The following is a 17,225-nucleotide window of genomic DNA, read 5'->3' on the forward strand; positions in this document are numbered from 1 at the left end:
AGAAGGTCTGATGAGCCTTTATGGAACTTGGTCGGGGAATTTTAAGCCTAAGAAACGGGATCCATTTCAAAGAGAGCAGGGAATAGAGGCGCCCACAGCCTGTTAAAGGCTCTGATTAGCTTCTTAAAGCAGCAGGTTCAAGCAAACCCACAGCTCCGCCAGCCTTCCCGCCCATCCTGCTCCAAACCGCACACTCAGCACCTCTGCGTGTTGCATCACCGGCTGTGACACTCGCGGTGTTTCCCACAACATGTTCACGAACCATCTGTCCAGAATTTGTCTCTAAACTCTGAGAATTAGGAAGCAGGAACTTCTCAAATTGGTTCCTGCTTGTCTTGCTGGTTTTCATGTGACTGCTACCATGTGAACCTGACACGGGCAGGCAGGGGCGGGTGGAGGGGTGGAGCTGAGGAACAGCCAACTCAGGGCACGCAGCACCTGCCCGACACTGGGGCACCTGCCTGCCACCCCCTGCAGGCTCTGCCCAGCTGCAGCCTTATCCCTTCTCAGAGGGAAGGTCACCGCCCTCAGTTCCTGTGTTGGAAGGCGGCTGCAGATGAGCAGTGTGAGAAAGTTGCAGAAAGAACAAGTTGATGAGCCCTGGGTGGACAGGGATCTCCTAGCAGAACGCCTGGGACTGAGCCCCGCTCTGCTTCGTCTCCCCGGCAGGCGGCAGACCACCACGCACTCAGCTGGGCCCCCCACCCACACAGGGACCAAGACGGAGACCCAGCAGGCTCCCAGCAGGCGGCAGACCACCACGCACTCAGCTGGGCCCCACCACCCATGCAGGGACCAAGACGGAGACCCAGCAGGCTCCCAGCAGGCGGTAGACCACCATGCACTCAGCTGGGCCCCCCCACCCACACAGGGACCAAGACGGAGACCCAGCAGGCTCCCAGCAGGCGGTAGACCAGGACACACTCAGCTGGGCCCCACCACCCACACAGGGACAGCTGGAGACCCAGCAGGCTCCCAGCAGGCGGCAGACCACCACGCACTCAGCTGGGCCCCCCCAACCCACACAGGGACCAAGAGGGAGACCCAGCAGGCTCCCAGCAGGCGGCAGACCACCACGCACTCAGCTGGGCCCCACCACCCATGCAGGGACAGCTGGAGGCCCAGCAGGCTCCCAGCAGGCAGCAGACCACCACGCACTCAGCTGGGCCCCACCACCCATGCAGGGACAGAGACGGAGACCCAGCTGGCTTTGCCCTGGTCGAGCCCTCAGCTGGGGACTGCAGGAACTCCAGTTTACCTATATTTGTTCAGCAAATAGAGGCTTTAGACAGGGAGAGGCAGACAGAAACATGTCCAATTTACCTCATGAGTTCTAACATTAATAATAATAAACATACTCGGGCCTAGCTCTGTACCATATTTAAGATGCTACGTGCATGGCATCCCACGTGGACCTCAGACCAACTCCCGGCTGCTGCACTTCCCGCCCGGCTCCCTGCTGAGGCCTGGGAAAGCAGGCTGGTCCAAGCGCTTGGGCCCATGCACCCACCAGGGAGACCTGGAAGAAGCTCCTACTTCCTGGTTTTGGTCCTACCCAGGCTGTTGCAGCCATTTTGAAATGAACCAGTAGAAAAAAAGACGAATGACCTAAAAGTACAAGCCAAAATTAAAAGATGACAGAACCCCTGGGAAGATCTAACCTACGAAATACGAGGATGGTTCACATTTTAAAGCCACTCAACCCACAGGAGACAAAATGTCAACGCAAGGTTAATGAAAAAGGACAAACAACAGCGTGGACGTCCCAGCAGGCATCAAGAAGAACCTGAGAGTTAGTGTACCTCAGACCTCAGAAGAGCCAAGGTGGACGTGGGCCTCCTCCTCCCACGGCTCAGTGGGATGGGCGTGAGCCTGCTCCTCACACAGCTCATGGGATGGGCCTGAGCCTGCCCCTCTGACAGCTCATGGGATGGACCTGAGCCTCCTCTGACAGCTCATGGGATGGACCTGAGCCTGCTCCCTCTATCAGCTCATGGGATGGGCGTGAGCCTCCTCCTCTATCAGCTCATGGGTTGGACCTGAGCCTGCCCCTCTGACAGCTCAGTGGGATGGGCCTGAGCCTCCTGTGCCAAAAGGCTTGGCCCCACCTCTGCACCAGCTCCTGCTCCAAGGACCTTCCTCTCCCCACCCCCCACGCTGCCCTGGACTTCTCTGACCAGTGAGCCAGCTGGGACATCTCCCCCCCCCCCCCCCGGCTACCACCCACAGCATTCGTGAGAAACAAGGTAAGTGGCTTGTTACCATGGGGATATTACAGGCTCCTGGGAGCCAGGTGAGACCCAGCTCAGAGGTGCAGAGCATGGGAGGAGGGAAGGGGTAAGCAGACAAGCCGCGGTGCACCTAGGGCCACTGGCCTGGCAACCAACCACAGTGCCATGTCACCCAGGAGAGAACAGGTGTCACCCACAGCCCCGCCCTCACTCCGAGGGTTTCTGCCTTCTCTGAAAGTTACTGCCAGGTCACTGAACCATTCCCAGCCCCAAAGCAATGGCAGATCTGGCCGGACATCAGCTCGCATCACTCCTGCAGCTCAGGGAGCCACACAGCTGGAGGACACAGGACTAGACTGAGATCTGTCTGAGGAAATTCTGGTAGGCTGGCTTCTGAAGGGGTGCCCAGGAATGCAGCCTGAGTCTCAGGCAGGAGACTGAGCTCCCAAAATGGGGCTGCCTCCCCCAGGCTGGCTAGCTGGCTTCCATGGAGGGGCGGCAGGGCATGCCCACATAGCGTGGCACAGCTGTGCAGGTGCAGGCAAGTACCTAGGATGCCACTCACAGCAGAACAGCAGGAGGACTCGGGGTCCTGGCCCCCCGATGCCCTGGTTGGGAGGAGCATCTGGACAGACACATTCTGGACATGGCAGGGACCCCAGGCTGAGAGGACTTCAACCTGAGAGCAGAGCATAGGCCAGCAGGGTGGCTCCTGGATGGAGGGTGGGTGGGGGCCACGCTCTCTGTGTGCACTAAGGAATCCCATGGCCCATCCTGGCTCTGCTGGGTCACCCTGGACCCCACGGCCACATGCGTCTACACTGTGTCCAAAGGGAAGCAGGGAGAGTGCCCCATCCAGGCTCGCCAAGAGGGAGCCACTGCACCAAGGGGCAAGTCAGGGCAGGGCAGACAAAGCATGTAGCAAGGGTGCCAAGGCCACGGGCAGAGGCCCACCCCGAAGGGGAGCTCTGTCTTCTGCCTGCCATTCTCAGCATGACTCAGAAACTGGAATAGTGACATGAGGCACACCAGCTGTGCTGCTCTGCTGAAATGTCTCAGGTCTGGGGCTTCTGGCCCTGGAACAGGGGCTGGGAGTGACAGTTCCCCCAAGTCCCAACCGACGATGCCCGAGTGGTGGGCTGAGCTGCGGGACCCTGTGGGAGGGGCTGACCGCTGGCGTCCTGGTCTCTTCAAGAGACTGTGGAGATGTGGAATCCCCACCAACCCACTCATTCCTTGGGGAACAGAGAAGGATCCACTGGTTCCCAGCTACAAAGGCCAGGGGTGGGCCAGGCCCAAGCCGATAAGCAGCAGGCAGGAACTCCATGTGGGTCACTCACACAGGTGCAAAGGTCCACAAGCCTGGACCATCACGAGCTGTCATGCAGCTGCATCAGCAGGAGCTGGATCGGAAGCAGAACAGCCGGGGCTTGAACCCGTGCTGATACAGATGGGGCGGAAGTGGCAGCTGAGCCACACCAGCAGCCCCAGAGGAAGTCTTTGCACAGGGCTGTTACCAGTGGCCCTGGAGGAAAGTGCCTGCAAATCCTGCTACTGGAAGCAATGCCTAAGGCAGCAGGTGGCAAGCTCTTAGCACGGCTGCTCACGGGAGGAGGCAGGAGAGGGCCGGGGCTGGTTGGGTGAGAGCAGCCAATGGGCTGAGCTAAAGAGGCTGCCAGGACCCTCGTGGGCTATGGGCACTGCAGGGGAGGCTGTGAGGCAGGCAGCACAAAGCTGAAGCCCAGGCCGGCCGTGCCAGTGGCCGCTGCCTCAGAGGGTCACATGGCAGGGTGCAATCGGGCTCTGAACTAAGCAAAGGAGACACTCAACCCACAAAGGCTTTGTGGATGAGGACAGGCAGAGTGGACAAATCAAAGAGCACAGGGCGGCGGGGAAAGGCGAGCAGTTCTGCTGGACAGGAAGTGCCCGTTCTGACCGCTCTCAGCATGGTGAAGGCCAGGGGAGAAAGGACTCACTTCTCCATGGTGAAGCACCTGACCGGGACCCCAGCCCTTCCAAACCATGCTGTCCACCCAGGCCACAGCACAGCTGGTCTTGAAGGCTGTGTCCAGCTCAGCTGCCCTCCCATGGAGTGCCAGGCAGAGGGTCCCACCCCTGACACCCCAAGGAGAAGCCCTGGCCCTGGCCTGGCACTCACTGTGCCAGTGCAAGAGTTGGAGCTGGGTGGAGCCAGTTGCACCTGCTGTGCCAGCGCTCCCGGGCTGGGCTCCCTCCTGGCTGCTGAGCCCCTGCCCAGATCTCCTGGGCTCTAGGTTGCTGGTCACGTGCTTACTGAAGGCTCCTCAGCACCAGACCAGAGAATAACCAAACACCTAAAACTCGGCCTCGCTGGCCCACTCTTCTCTCCAGGACGCACAGAAGCCACTGGCCATTGGTGCTCCGCCGTCCCCTGCCAGCCTGCGGGCCTGGCCCTCTCACGTCCCCTCTCCCCTCTGGCTCTCAGTAACTGTGTTCTACAGAAAAGAATGGTCGGCTTTAAACACAGGATTTTCCCCAGGGTGAGGATGGCCAGTGCCCTCATGGAGGCCTGTGGGCGGGGGGAGCCACCGAAGCTGAAGCCCTGGCCCAGGGCTGCCAGTGACAGAGGTGTGAGGGTCCCGGCCGGCAAGACATCATGCAGTCCAGATGTGCCGACTCCACACCCATCTTCCCACAATGCCCCTCCACAAACACCCACACCCAAATCCCCAAAACCCAGGGCAAAAGCAGGCACACGTGGGGGCGGGAAGAAAACTTGGGCACAGCTTCCAGGGAGAGTGGCCAGGCCCTGGACCAAGCCCCAGTCCTGCCTCTCGGGGCACAGGCAGCTACAGGCCCCTGGCTGGCTCTGGCTCTAACCTTTGGGCAGCCAGCACTCCTGGGGAGCGAGCCGTGCAGGGCACCATTTGGGTCTGTCAGCTCTCCCTGGCCAAGGGCCAGGGCTGAGGAAGGCACGCTTCGTGTTGCTGGCCTCAGGGCAGCCACAGCAGACACCAGGACTCAGCTGCCTGTCGATTCCCCGAGAGATGAATCCCTGGAAGATGTGGCCGCTCCGAGGATCCAGTCAACTCCAGTGTTAGTACAGGAGACAGAGTGGGGTCCAGTCGGTCACAGGAAGAACCAAGATGGGGTGGAAGCCAGGTAGGGTATTGCAAAAGTGAGTTTAATAATGGGGGGCGGGTGGGGACACTGCACCCACAGCCCAGGAAGTGGCAGCTCAGGGCTCAGCAAGTGTTGGGACAGGGCTGGCGTGCTGCATGGAGCCCGGATCGGCCGTGTCCTGCTGGGGAAGGGGGGAGGCCCAGCAGACCCAACCTGCCAGCCACATCAGCAGGGGTCTCTACAGAAGTTGGGCAGTTGGCCCCAGCAAGAAGAGCAGAGGCGCCCATCAGCCCTCCTAGGCTGCAGCCGGGACCACCCAGGCCACCAGCTGGGCAGACTCGGTGCCACAAGGGAGGGGACTGGCAAGGTGCGTCAGCAGGAGTGGGAGAGGGCAGGGCTTAGCAGCACAGTGGGCATTTCTCTTGAGATGTTTCCAAGCAGCGGGGATCAACGTGGGGCCTTTCTGGGTGGGGGGTAGAAGACGGGGCCAAGTTCACAGACTGACAGCCCCTGCGCAGCCGCCCTTGGGAGTCTTGGCCAGGTGGGCGGTGGATCCCCAGGCTCTGTGCAGTTGCGCAGCCGCAGGTCCTCTTTGGTGTAGCACAGCTCGATCTGGCCCAGGGTCTGTACCTTCTCGTCCTGGTGGGAGGGCGTGAAGGGCGGAGTGAGAATGCATGGCCCAGTGGCACCTTGGTCCAGAGACCACGAGGACATTGCAAAGGCGGGAGAGCCAGCGGCCCCGGGGCTTGGGTTCCAGAAGCAGCCTTGTGCTGGGCCCCAACCTCAGGCCCCTCCACCACCCCTATATGCTCACCAGCCGGCCTGGCAGCACTCAGGAAGGCTACAAGCAATGCAAGACCCACATGGACCACACACAAACACACAGCACATGCATCCTGCCGTCACACCACATACAGGCAGATCACATACATGCATCTCTCTCTTGCACACACACACACGCATCTCACCATCAGCAGACCACACATGGATGCTTCCAGTCCTCAGAAAAAGGGGCCATTTCCACAGGAGAATGCAGCTGTGGCAGAGGGGCGCAGTTCTCAGGGCTGGGTGGGCCGGCAGGGTGGGGGGAGTGGAGTTGGGTTCAGGGTGGGCCCGGCAGGGTGGGGAGAGCGGAGTTGGGTTCAGGGTGGGCATGGTAGAGTAGGGGGAGTGGAGTTGGGGTCAGGGTGGGCCTGGCAGGGTGGGGGGAGTGGAGTTGGGGTCAGGGTGGGCCCGGCAGGGTGGGGGGGGTGGAGTTGGGGTCAGGGTGGGCCTGGCAGGGTGGGGGGAGTGGAGTTGGGGTCAGGGTGGGCCTGGCAGGGTGGGGGGAGTGGAGTTGGGGTCAGGGTGGGCATGGTAGAGTAGGGGGAGTGGAGTTGGGGTCAGGGTGGGCCTGGCAGGGTGGGGGGAGTGGAGTTGGGGTCAGGGTGGGCCTGGCAGGGTGGGGGGAGTGGAGTTGGGGTCAGGGTGGGCCTGGCAGGGTGGGGGGAGTGGAGTTGGGGTCAGGGTAGGCCTGGCAGGGACGTCATGGCACTGCTGGTTGTTTCAGAACGGGTACCCGTGGAAGACAGGCAGACACACATGTGCTCACTTGCACACACACACACACAGCTCCACCACAGGGCCCTGCAGGCATGCCTCACCTGCTCTGGTGGAAGGCACTGGATTTTGGGGACCACGCCGTACACCCTGGTGAGGGCATCTCTGAGGTCTGCAAGCTGACATCCCAGGGAAGTGTGTCAGAAGTGGCCTGGAGCAGGAAGCCCAGCCAGCCAGCCGCGGACACAGCCACCGGCACGGGGCAGCTCCCCCAGGCCGCCCCCTGCATCTCTCTCTCCAGGCTCCATTCCTCTGGCCTCTTTCCGAAGGCAGTGGAACCCTAGAGCCTCCTGCCAGTCGCCACTGCTTCACCCTGCCTGGCCCTCAAACCTCTTACCACCCTCTGAACGCGAGTGGCACAGAGGTTAAGTGGGGATGGGGCTCGTGTGCCCCCCAGCCCAGGCCTGCAGGACGAAGCAACTTGGCCAGCGTGCCCGGGGACCCGCAGCAGGTGAGAAGTCACACGCAGGACTTACGTGGTAGTAGTTGGTAGATGGCTTGATTCCCAGCTTCAGGAGCTTGCTGCAAAGGAATGGGAGAAGCGTAAGCCGCAGTGTGAAGCCCCTTCCTCCCTCCAGATGCACTTCTGGGGGGACCCAGGGCCCTCAGTTCAAGGGGGCACAGCAACAGCAGCCCCCACCCTGCACGTGGGAGCCATGAGGGTGCCCCCTCCTTCCCAACAAGTGGACACAGACAATACTGTCCACACGGGCCAAGGTCTCATTGTCAGGGCGAGTTCAGCCTGCTCCTCTGGCTCCTGTCAACACGTAACTGTGGCTCATGTCCACGGCGCAGGCGGGGCTGGCTGGAGCTTGGGGTGCGTCAGCACAGCCTGGGGTACAGGTTACATGGGCACACACGTGGGGTATAGGCTATGTGGGCACACACATGGGGCACATGCATGGGGTACAGGTTACATGTGGCACAGGTTATGTGGGCACACACATGGGGCCCAGGCTATGTGGGCATGCGTATGGGATGCAGGTGACATCTTGCTAAGCAGACTGCCCAGGCAAAGCTGTTGGTCAGGACTTGTCCCTTAGACAAGCCCTCCTCAACCCCATAAGTGTCCCCTCCGTCCCGTGCCCACCAAACAACACAGAACCCAGGAGCCAGCGTGGACTTGTGTGTGGCGAGGTGGCCTGTCCATGGCAAGCAGACCTCCCAAGGCCAGGGCATCTCTGGGCAGCCAGCGGGCATGGGAACCAGAGGCAAGATGCCAATCGCAGCGCCAGCTGGGGAATCCCTGACCCCAGACACCTCGGTGCAGGGCAGTCTCTGCCGTGATCACCCACACTGGAAGCCGGGGCCATGGGGGAGGTGACACAGTGCCCAGGGGCCTGCAGTGTCTGGAAATGGGGACTCATTCACCCCCCAGAGCTGGATCCTGCAGGGACAGCAGCTGTATTGCAGAGGCGTATAACCTCATGACTTCACATGAGTGGCCATGTGGTCTGAAACTCGCTCCCTGGTCTCCTGCGGTCACTCACACAGGACAAAGGGACACTCAGCATGCCAGCAGGGCAGTCATGCCTAGGCATGGCAGGAACAGGCTTACCCCGAGCACTCCCAGGGTATGGACCCATGGGGTTTCTGGGAGGTGGCTGACCCCAGGCCCTGGAGCAGGCGCATGAAAGCCCCTTTCCTGCTCCCCCAGGGGCAGGACAGCCAGTGGGCACAGACCCGCTGGGGCCCGGCTAAGGCTGCACGCCACTGGGTGCCGGCTGCAAAGCCTGCAGGACTCCAGCCTCTGTCTGCACATGCTGACAGGGTTGAGGGGCCAGGTGCCCGCAGCCCAGACCTTCACAGGGATGTGGGGCATCTCAGCGGTGAGGCAGGCGGTGTAGCCCCGCAGGGTGCCCATCTGAGTGCGCACCCACCTGTTGAGGTCAAGCTGATGGTACAGGGCCAGGCTGGTCCCAAAGTACTTCCGCTGGGAGTTGAGGATCGGCAGCTGTGCGGCACAGGTCCCATGCTTCTCCCACTCGTGCTTCCTGAAGGGACGGGGAGACCCTTGGGTGGCACGCACCTCCTCCTGCCCCACCTCGCCCAGCACCAGGCCTCACCCCACACAGCACACCGACGCAGTCAGCATTGATGGCTACCACGCACGAGGGAAGCGAGGGGTAGGTAAATGCAGGCCACCCAGGCTGCACAGACCCGGGGACAGCACCCACGGCCACAACTCTGCCACTTTCTCCTCCAAGAACGGAATGTGCGCCCCTAGGGCCATGTCCTGCGAATGTCTGGGTGCCCGAGTCTGTGAGAACACAGGCCAGCTGGCCGTGAGTGGCGGACAGCCATCTTTCTGAGCGTGTATTTTGCCTTATAGCCTGAGAAGTAGGGGTTTTATAGGGCACAGATGGTACACTGCTCGGCTCCCACCACCCAGCCAAGGCTCCGCTGTTCGACCATGGGCACCGTTGGGATAGCTCAGGGAAAGCTATCGCTCCCACGGCCTCCCACGCGGCCACACCACCCTTCCCGTGCCCCTTGCCCCGGCTCAGCTGGGCAGCACGAGAGCTCGGGCCCTGACTGTTGGTCTCCCCAGCTCTGCCAGGCAGCGTTCTTCACACCGCAGTGATGCATCCCCAGTGAAGGAGGGCCCAAGCCGTGGGACCTGCACCCAAGGCAGCTCCTGGCTCCTAGCCTAGGATCGGTTCAGCTTCTCGTGGGAGCAACTCAACGGCCGGGCAGCCGGAGCCTGCAGGGGCCAGGCGAGACTCACCAGAACTGGCTGCGGTTGGGGGAGGCGTGCAGGACATCGGGCCAGTACATCTTCATCTCACCAAGCAGGTCCTGCAGGGTCAAAGACAGCTCTCACCGTGGGGTGGAGATAGAATGCAGGTCCATGGGATGGCCAACCCACACACACAAAGTGCTGACGAGGGCAGGACATGCTCCCGAGACGCCCCCGGCAGGGCCTCTGCCAGGGGAGAATAGGTGTGCCTGGGATGACTGATGGCGTGCTGGGGAGGGCTTGCCCTGTGATTCCTGAGCCACACAAGAGCCAGCAAGCCCAGGCAGCCATCAGGGGGAGCTGGCCAGCCAGCCAGCTGCCAAGCAACATGGGAACCTGAGCTCCGGCCTCCCCTCCAATCTTCCTGTAAACCCAGCACGGCTCTGAAAGTGACGTTAGAAATGCTGGAACTGGTGGATGAATCTGCCACCTGCAGCGCCAGCATGCTGACCGACGGGAGTCCCGGTTGCTCCAACTTCCACGTCTCCTGCATCGGCCTTACGATGCCCCAGGCCCTGCCAAAGCTGCGCGTGGGAGTCGGCAGAGTACGCCTGCTGCAAGCTGCACCTGGTCCCCACCAGGCACGTGTCTGTCACTCAGACTGGGCAGGTAACCACACAGATGGGTCATTCAACCCAAGGGCACACACATGACATCTCTCGCTCACACCCCGTCAGCTCACACACACCCCATCAGCTCACACCCACCCCCTCAGCTCACAAACACCCCGTTAGCTCGCACACCCCGTCAGCTCACACACACCCCGTCAGCTCGCACACCCCCTCAGCTCACACACACCCCGTCAGCTCACACACACTGTTAGCTCACACACCCCGTCAGCTCACACACACCCCATCAGCTTGCACACGCCCCGTCAGCTCACACACACCCCGTCAGCTCACACAGGACGTCTCTCGCTCACACCCCGTCAGCTTGCACACCCCCTCAGCTCACAAACACCCCGTTAGCTCGCACACCCCCTCAGCTCACACACATTCCGTCAGCTCACACACACCCCGTCAGCTCGCACACACCCGTCAGCTCGCACACCCTGTCAGCTCACACACACCCCGTTAGCTCACACACCCTGTCAGCTCACACACACCCCGTCAGCTCACACACCCCTTCAGCTCACACACACCCCGTCAGCTCACACAGGACGTCTCTCGCTCACACCCCGTCAGCTTGCACACCCCCTCAGCTCACAAACACCCCGTTAGCTCGCACACCCCGTCAGCTCACACACCCCGTCAGCTTGCACACCCCCTCAGCTCACACACCCCTTCAGCTCACACACCCCATCAGCTCACACACACCCTGTCAGCTCACAACACCCCGTCAGCTCACATACCCCGTTAGCTCGCACACCCCGTCAGCTCACACACATTCCGTCAGCTCACACACCCCATCAGCTCACACACACCCCGTCAGCTCACACACCCCCGTTAGCTCACACACAACCCATCAGCTCGCACAGGACGAAGCCAGGGTTAGCACTATGCTAACTCTGGAACTCATGACCTGTCCTGGGAGGGGCGGGCAGGCACCCCTGCTGTTCCAGTGGCCCCCAGACCTGCCAGTTGACAGCCCCCTCCCAGACGGCTGGCTGTCCACAGGAAGGGGACGTGTGTACTGAAGACATGTGTCATTCCGTGTACATACATCCATTCGGGCCTGAGTACACGGGTGTGTGTATATGCGTAGAATTGTCTGTTTACAAAGGTCCACATGGCGCGTGCACATGTGTAGACTGCACACGTGTGTACATGCAAACTCTACCCATGTTTGTGTGTACATGTGTGTGCACATGCAAGGTTGAACTCCAGTCCTGTGAGTGCTGCAGTCCAGGCAGCCACCGCCTCACTGCTGAGAGCACACATAAAACGCACCCACTTACAGAGGAAGGCCAGCCCTGGGTGCCTGGCTGCCCCCCACACTGCACACACTGCACAATGACTGGGACACTGGGCTGCTGGGAGCCCCGTGTGAGCGGGTCAGCCTGCTCTCGGCTGCCGGGCGGTACGGGCGCGGGGTGAGTGAGGGAGGCCGTTCCTGCAGCAGCACTGGAGGAAGCAGGGCCTTTGGGAGGGGCCCCAGTCACAGTGAGCAAGATGCAGCAGATGCACGGGTACCACCTTCCCCAGGCAGACGGGGCGGACAGCTGTACCTTAACCTCATCCAGGTTGAAGTGCCACGAGTGGTTACAGTCCCCTCCTTTGTCAGGCCTGCAGGTGCAAACGAGACAACGACAGGTGTCACGGGCGGCTGATGCATACCGTCACCCCGACCTCAAGTCTGCGAGAAACAGAGGACGGCATGGGGGTGGTGCCTATTCCAGGGTGGGCTCAGGACACAGCTGGCACAGGGCCATGGGAGGAACCAGGATGTCCGCACTCAGGGCTCAGCACCAACGCCCCTGCCACGCTGCCATCAGCTGTTCAGACCTTGGTGCCCCATGCAGCCCAGAGCCAGCCCTGCCACCGAGACAGCCATGGCGTCACCCCGGGAGTGGGGACACAGCAGAAAGGCCCCAAGGGCACCACGGAAGCCAGAGACCGAGGGGCCAGGAAGAGAGCCTGCGGCCCAGGTCCTGCCTCCGGTGCAACACGCGTGTGCCAGGGAGGGCCAGAACAGGAACATGCGTGTGCCAGTCAGGGCTACAATGGGAGCACACATGTGCCCATGAGGCCCCAATGGGGCCGCTGCCCTCACGGGAGCAGCAGGACACCAGCATGCCCTCCGCGGCCACAGACCTTGCTGGTGTGCACACGGGGAACCGGACAACCAAACATGGGATTTGGTGTCTGAGCAACGCACGACACAACACACAGTAACTACACGTTTACTACTACCAGGCCCTAAAGAAACGGAAGAAAAAGCACCAATGTGAAGTCCCTCGCATGTACCCCGAGCCCCCTCAGTGCAGCCTAAAGTGGACGGTCACCGTCCCGTGCAACCAGGAGCAAGCAGTAACAGCATCGGGGTGCTGGCAAGGCCACGGCTAAAATCAGGGCCTGGCCCAGTGGGCACAGCAAGGGCACCAGTACGGCAGCAGCTGGGACCCCAGCTGCCAGGCAGGTCAGCGAGCTCCTCTGGCTCCTAGCCCACCCTCGCTGCAAGGAGCACTTGCCACAGTCCGTGGATGGTCCAATAGTCCGGGGGTTCTCTGCAGTCGTTACTCTCCTAGCAGAGATGGAGAGAAGGTTAGCTCACGGTCTGAACAGGACAACTCCACCTCCCGGCCCACGCCCTGCCGAACTGCCAGGCCGAGTCCGCCTCAATCCAGTCCAGCCCACAGCTGGAGACACGTGTGTGTGCTATAAACAACGGATGTCTCCCACAATAGAGTACATGCTTGTGGACAAAAGGTTGCCGGAGCCCTGCATGGGGCCCAGACACCCACAGCTGCATGGGGCAGGTCCGGGCTGTGAGCCAGCAGCACCAGGCAGCACCTGTGAAGTCACCAGCTCCTGCTGGGCCCTTCCCCGGATCACAGGCCCAGGGCCCCCATGACCAGTTCCTGCTGGGCCCTTCCCTGGATCACAGGCCCAGGGCCACCATGACCAGTTCCTGCTGGGCCCTTCCCCGGATCACAGGCCCGGGGCCCCCATGACCAGCTCCTCCTGGGACCTCCCCCGGGATCACAGGCCGGAGGCCCCCATGATCCAGCTACTCCTGGGACCTCCCCCAGGATCACAGGCCTGAGGACCCCATGACCAGCTCCTCTCAGCCCCCTAGACCACGGGACCCAGGCAGACATACTCACCTCACACACTGTTGTGGGCCAGTGCTGAACCAAAATCAGCTTTTTCCACTCATGGCTGCCACTGTCAAAATACATCACAATACATACAGACATACACACTTGCATATATTCTAGAACTTTTACAGATGTTCATTGCTTTTATTGTTACTTGATTCCTAAGATAACTGGGTAGGCAGTTTTCGGGATTCTTGTGGGAATGGGAAAATGGGAGTCCCGAAAACGAGTGCACGCTGTTCATTTTGCCCCAGAAACTGAGTTTCTAGTTAGATGATCAGAGTAGGAACATGGCAGCTAGCCTACCCTTTAAAAAAAGATTTTCATCTATCTGCTTGTTTACTCGAAAGGTTCAGCGAGAGCCTGAGGTCCTCCACCCGCTCTTGTATCCCCAGATGGCTGCAAGGGACAGCAACACGGGGTGAAGCCAGGAGCTTCTTCCAGGTCTCCTACGTGGGCCAGGGGATGGAGACCTTGGGCCGACCCGCTGCTGTCCCAGGCCGTTAGCAGGGAGCGGGATGGGGCGATGCACCCTAGCGGGCGGGGGGGGGGGGGGGGGGGGGGCGGGCAGCGATCGGGGCGCGAGGTCGCGGGGTACCTCGGGGATGGGAAGTGGAGCAGCAGAGACAGGAACCAGGGCGGGCACCACAGGCAGCAGCTTTATCCGGCCTCATCAGGTGCAAGGCAAGCAGGATTACAACCGTGGCCCCGATGCGTTCTACCCCCACTCTGTTAGCTGTGGACCCGGAAGCAACACGGGCAGGCAGCTCAAGCTGAGGCTGAACTCAGGACAAATTCCTTTCACAAACACCTGGTGCCTGGTCCTGCACAAAGTATGGAGGGGCCTGCTGTGTCCTGGGGGTGACGCTCCCGCACCTGCACAACTGCAGCCTGGCGCTCCACTCTGAGTGCAGCTCTCTTTAAACGCACCCGCGAGGGCGCGACCGTGACCCAAGCCTCCGGGCTCCTGCACACCCGTGGGAGACCAGGAAGAAGCGCCTGGCTCCTGGCTCCTCCTGGCCCAGCCAGCCCCGGCCTTAGGTCATTTGATTAGTGTGTCTATCTGTCTGTGTCTCCCCCACCCCAGTACCCCCTTCTCTCTATCCCCTCTCTGCCTCTCAAACAAAAAAGGGCAGGTGGGGAGGGAGCGGAGGAAGGGGAGAGGATGGGAGGAAAGGGGGAAAGAGAAAGGAGGGGAGAGTTCACCCAAAAAACCAGCGCAGAGGGAGGCCCCGCCTCGCCAGCCCGCACCAGCAGGAAGCCGAGGCTGGGTACACAGTGTGCCGCGTTCACGCGGGCGGAAAGCGAAAGAGGAAGCAGGGGGAGGGTGCGGGCGGGGGGCCAGCGATCGGGGCGCGAGGTCAAGGGGTACTTCGGGGAGCGCCCACCCCGACCCCACTCACCTGGCGGGCGCGCGGGCCCCGCCCCGGAGCAGCAGCGCCAGGCCCAGGCAGCTCAGGAGCGCGAGACGCGCGGCGCCCAGCTCCATGGCCCAGGCGCAGGACACGCCGCAGGCCTCGGCTCGCACGCCTGCTCGCCTGCGGAGAGGACCCACGATAAGGCCCCGATGGGCACGCCCCCGGTGCTGTCCGGTCCCCGTGGACACGCCCCCGGTGCCGCCCCGGCCCCGATGGGCACGCCCCTGGTGCCGCCCCGGCCCCGATGGGCACGCCCCCGGTGCTGTCCGGTCCCCGTGGACACGCCCCCGGTGCCGCCCCGGCCCCTCACCCGCTGGATGTAGGGTTCCCTCCTGGACCTGCACCCTAGCAGTTGTCCTTTCCAGAGAACCGGGCAGCCGCTTGCTGGTCATTGCACTGGGCGGGAGGAGCAGGTGTCCCAGCCATGGTCTTTGCTGGTAGCTCAGCTCCTGCCCCTGAGTCCCTGTTACAGAGCAGTTGTCGTGGAAAACAAGAAGGCATGATGGGGCCCTGCGCAATGGCTCAATGGCTAAATCCTCATCTTACAAGTGCTGGGATAGCACATGGGCACTGGGTTGTGTCCTAGCTACTCCAGTTCGCATCAAGCACCCTGCCTGTGGCCTGAGAAACCCGTAGAGAGTGGCTCAAAGCCATGAACTCTGCACTCACAAGGGAGAAGCTTCTACAGGAAGCTTGTGGTCATTATGGCCATTTGGAGAGTGAGTGCTGGGGTCCATGCAGTGGACGTGGGGGACACTAAGGTAAGAAGAGTATTGATCCACTGCAGGCAGGGCTGCAAGGAACTTCCCCGTATGGCAGAGCCCGGATGTCTCTACCACCTGAATGCAGCTCCCCTCCCTGTGCATGGACACAGGACCACCCTGCTGGGGAATTCTAATGCATGCAGGCATTGTTTGCTACTGTGAAGCTGGCCTTTTACTCACTGTGAGCTTGGAGGTTAATGTCAATAATAACGTCTTGCAAAAAGGGCCTTTTATCATTCATGCTATCTTCGCTGTCCCCATTGACCTTATGCTAATCAAGGGACCTGTATTTAGGCTTTCATTCTTTCCTTGATCTTTAAGTTCTCCTTTTCTTTGTGATACAAGATTGAGTTGTAGAATAAGAATTATAGCAGGAACTTCTAGAGGTTTTAGGTGAAACAAATGGCAGAATTATCCTTGGAAACACCCACTTGACCATGATGTAAAAAGTCTGAGCCAGAGTTTGACTGGTTCTGTATAAATAAAGCGGACAGCTTTCATGCTTTGTCCATTATGATTTGGAATTCTAGTGTTCTGTTTCGTCTCTCTGTCACTTTGTGTCACATCCACGCACCCTTCTCGAGTTTCGAACTCAGCCGGAGACGGACTCCCTCCTCGAGTTCCGGACTCGGCCGGAGCCGGACTCCCTTCTTGAGTTTCGGACTCAGCCGGAGCCGGACTCCCTTCTCGAGTTTCGAACTCAGCCGGAGCTGGACTCCCGCAAGTGAGTCAGCAGATGGAAGATCATTTTGGTTTTCTTTCTCTTCTGAAATCTGATCTACTTGCTCAGTAAAATTTAATAAGTCTTAAGAAGAGGAATCAGTATTGCAAGCTGGATCTTTTGCAATTTGGGTCCATTCCAAATTCCTAGGACACCCATGCTCCCTATGGGTGCCAAGTTCGAGTCCCTGCTGCTCTGCTTCCCATCCAGCCCCCTGTAGAGCGGTGTCCTGCGTGGCCAGTGACACCTGCTCTGTCTCTCTTGCGGAGCTGGGGGAAGGGCTTGGCCTTCCCTTGAGGGAGGCCCCAGTGAGTGACTCTGGGACTCCATCAGCTGTCGCGGCTTCCCTAATGCTGGGTTCCCAACCTGTAAGACATCAGTGGTGAGGGTTGGGGCGTGGTGAGCACAGTTGGGGAGCCAAGGGCCTGTGAACCTGACATTGGGTGCTTGGTCAAGGCTTGGAGTTCAGCACATGAAGAGATTGACAGGTAGGGGACCTTGGAGGACCAGGCAGGGCACGCTGCGGAGCAGCACGGCCCTGTGTGGGCAGGGCAGCCGTATCCTTGGCTGTCCTGGCTCCCAGGACATGGTGACTGCCGCTAACACTACATGACAGCACGCCCAGCAGCCTCTGAGCCGCAGGAAGGCTGCGGGAGAATGGAGCAGTGGCCGTGCACTGCCCGCACGGCCTCCCTCTGTCTCTCCTCTCGGCTGCCCCCTAAGAAAAGGATGGGATCCTGACGTCCACACATGTGTACACACTCATATGCGCTTCTACTTGGACTCAAGAAACACTGTTCAGATGAGTTGATTTTTATAAACAAGAAAAATAAGCATAGCAGACCGGCTGCTCCTCTCTGACCCAGCTCCCTGCTGTGGCCTGGCAGGAT

At 60.7% G+C, this 17,225-nt stretch overlaps 1 protein-coding gene across 2 annotated transcripts; it reads right to left on the reverse strand.

The window, feature by feature from the left end:
• Positions 1 to 5,376: 5,376 nt before the first annotated feature.
• Positions 5,377 to 14,996, reverse strand: RNASET2 (ribonuclease T2). Of its 2 annotated transcripts, none has more exons than XM_040965368.1 (9): positions 14,836 to 14,996; positions 13,439 to 13,499; positions 12,803 to 12,855; positions 11,840 to 11,897; positions 9,661 to 9,731; positions 8,813 to 8,926; positions 7,409 to 7,454; positions 6,977 to 7,051; positions 5,377 to 5,972 (listed from the first exon to the last, which is right to left on the reverse strand). In XM_040965368.1, the coding sequence occupies exons 1-9, from the start codon at positions 14,919 to 14,921 to the stop codon at positions 5,781 to 5,783; spliced, it is 756 nt and encodes a 251-aa protein (XP_040821302.1). In that variant the 5' UTR covers positions 14,922 to 14,996; the 3' UTR covers positions 5,377 to 5,780. The 2 variants fall into 2 exon arrangements, with proteins under 2 accessions (XP_040821302.1, XP_040821303.1); XM_040965369.1 differs by having other exon boundaries at positions 12,803 to 12,850; positions 13,431 to 13,499.
• Positions 14,997 to 17,225: the final 2,229 nt, after the last annotated feature.

This window comes from Ochotona curzoniae, unplaced genomic scaffold (assembly GCF_017591425.1).
Source record: "Ochotona curzoniae isolate NIBS_2020 unplaced genomic scaffold, NIBS_Ocur_1.0 scaffold_3890, whole genome shotgun sequence".
NCBI classification, from domain to species: Eukaryota; Metazoa; Chordata; class Mammalia; order Lagomorpha; family Ochotonidae; genus Ochotona; species Ochotona curzoniae.

What these genes read in the sequence shown, in the direction of transcription:
- RNASET2 (XM_040965369.1), bottom strand. Translation starts at nt 14,921, where the DNA reads ATGGAGCTGGGCGCCGCGCGTCTCGCGCTCCTGAGCTGCCTGGGCCTG. An exon ending in GGGGCCCGCGCGCCCGCCAG is followed by an intron (nt 13,500 to 14,835) that starts GTGAGTGGGGTC and finishes GTATTTTGACAG; the next exon opens with TGGCAGCCATGAGTGGAAAA. An exon ending in CATCAGCTTGACCTCAACAG is followed by an intron (nt 7,455 to 8,812) that starts GTGGGTGCGCAC and finishes ATTCCTTTGCAG; the next exon opens with CAAGCTCCTGAAGCTGGGAA.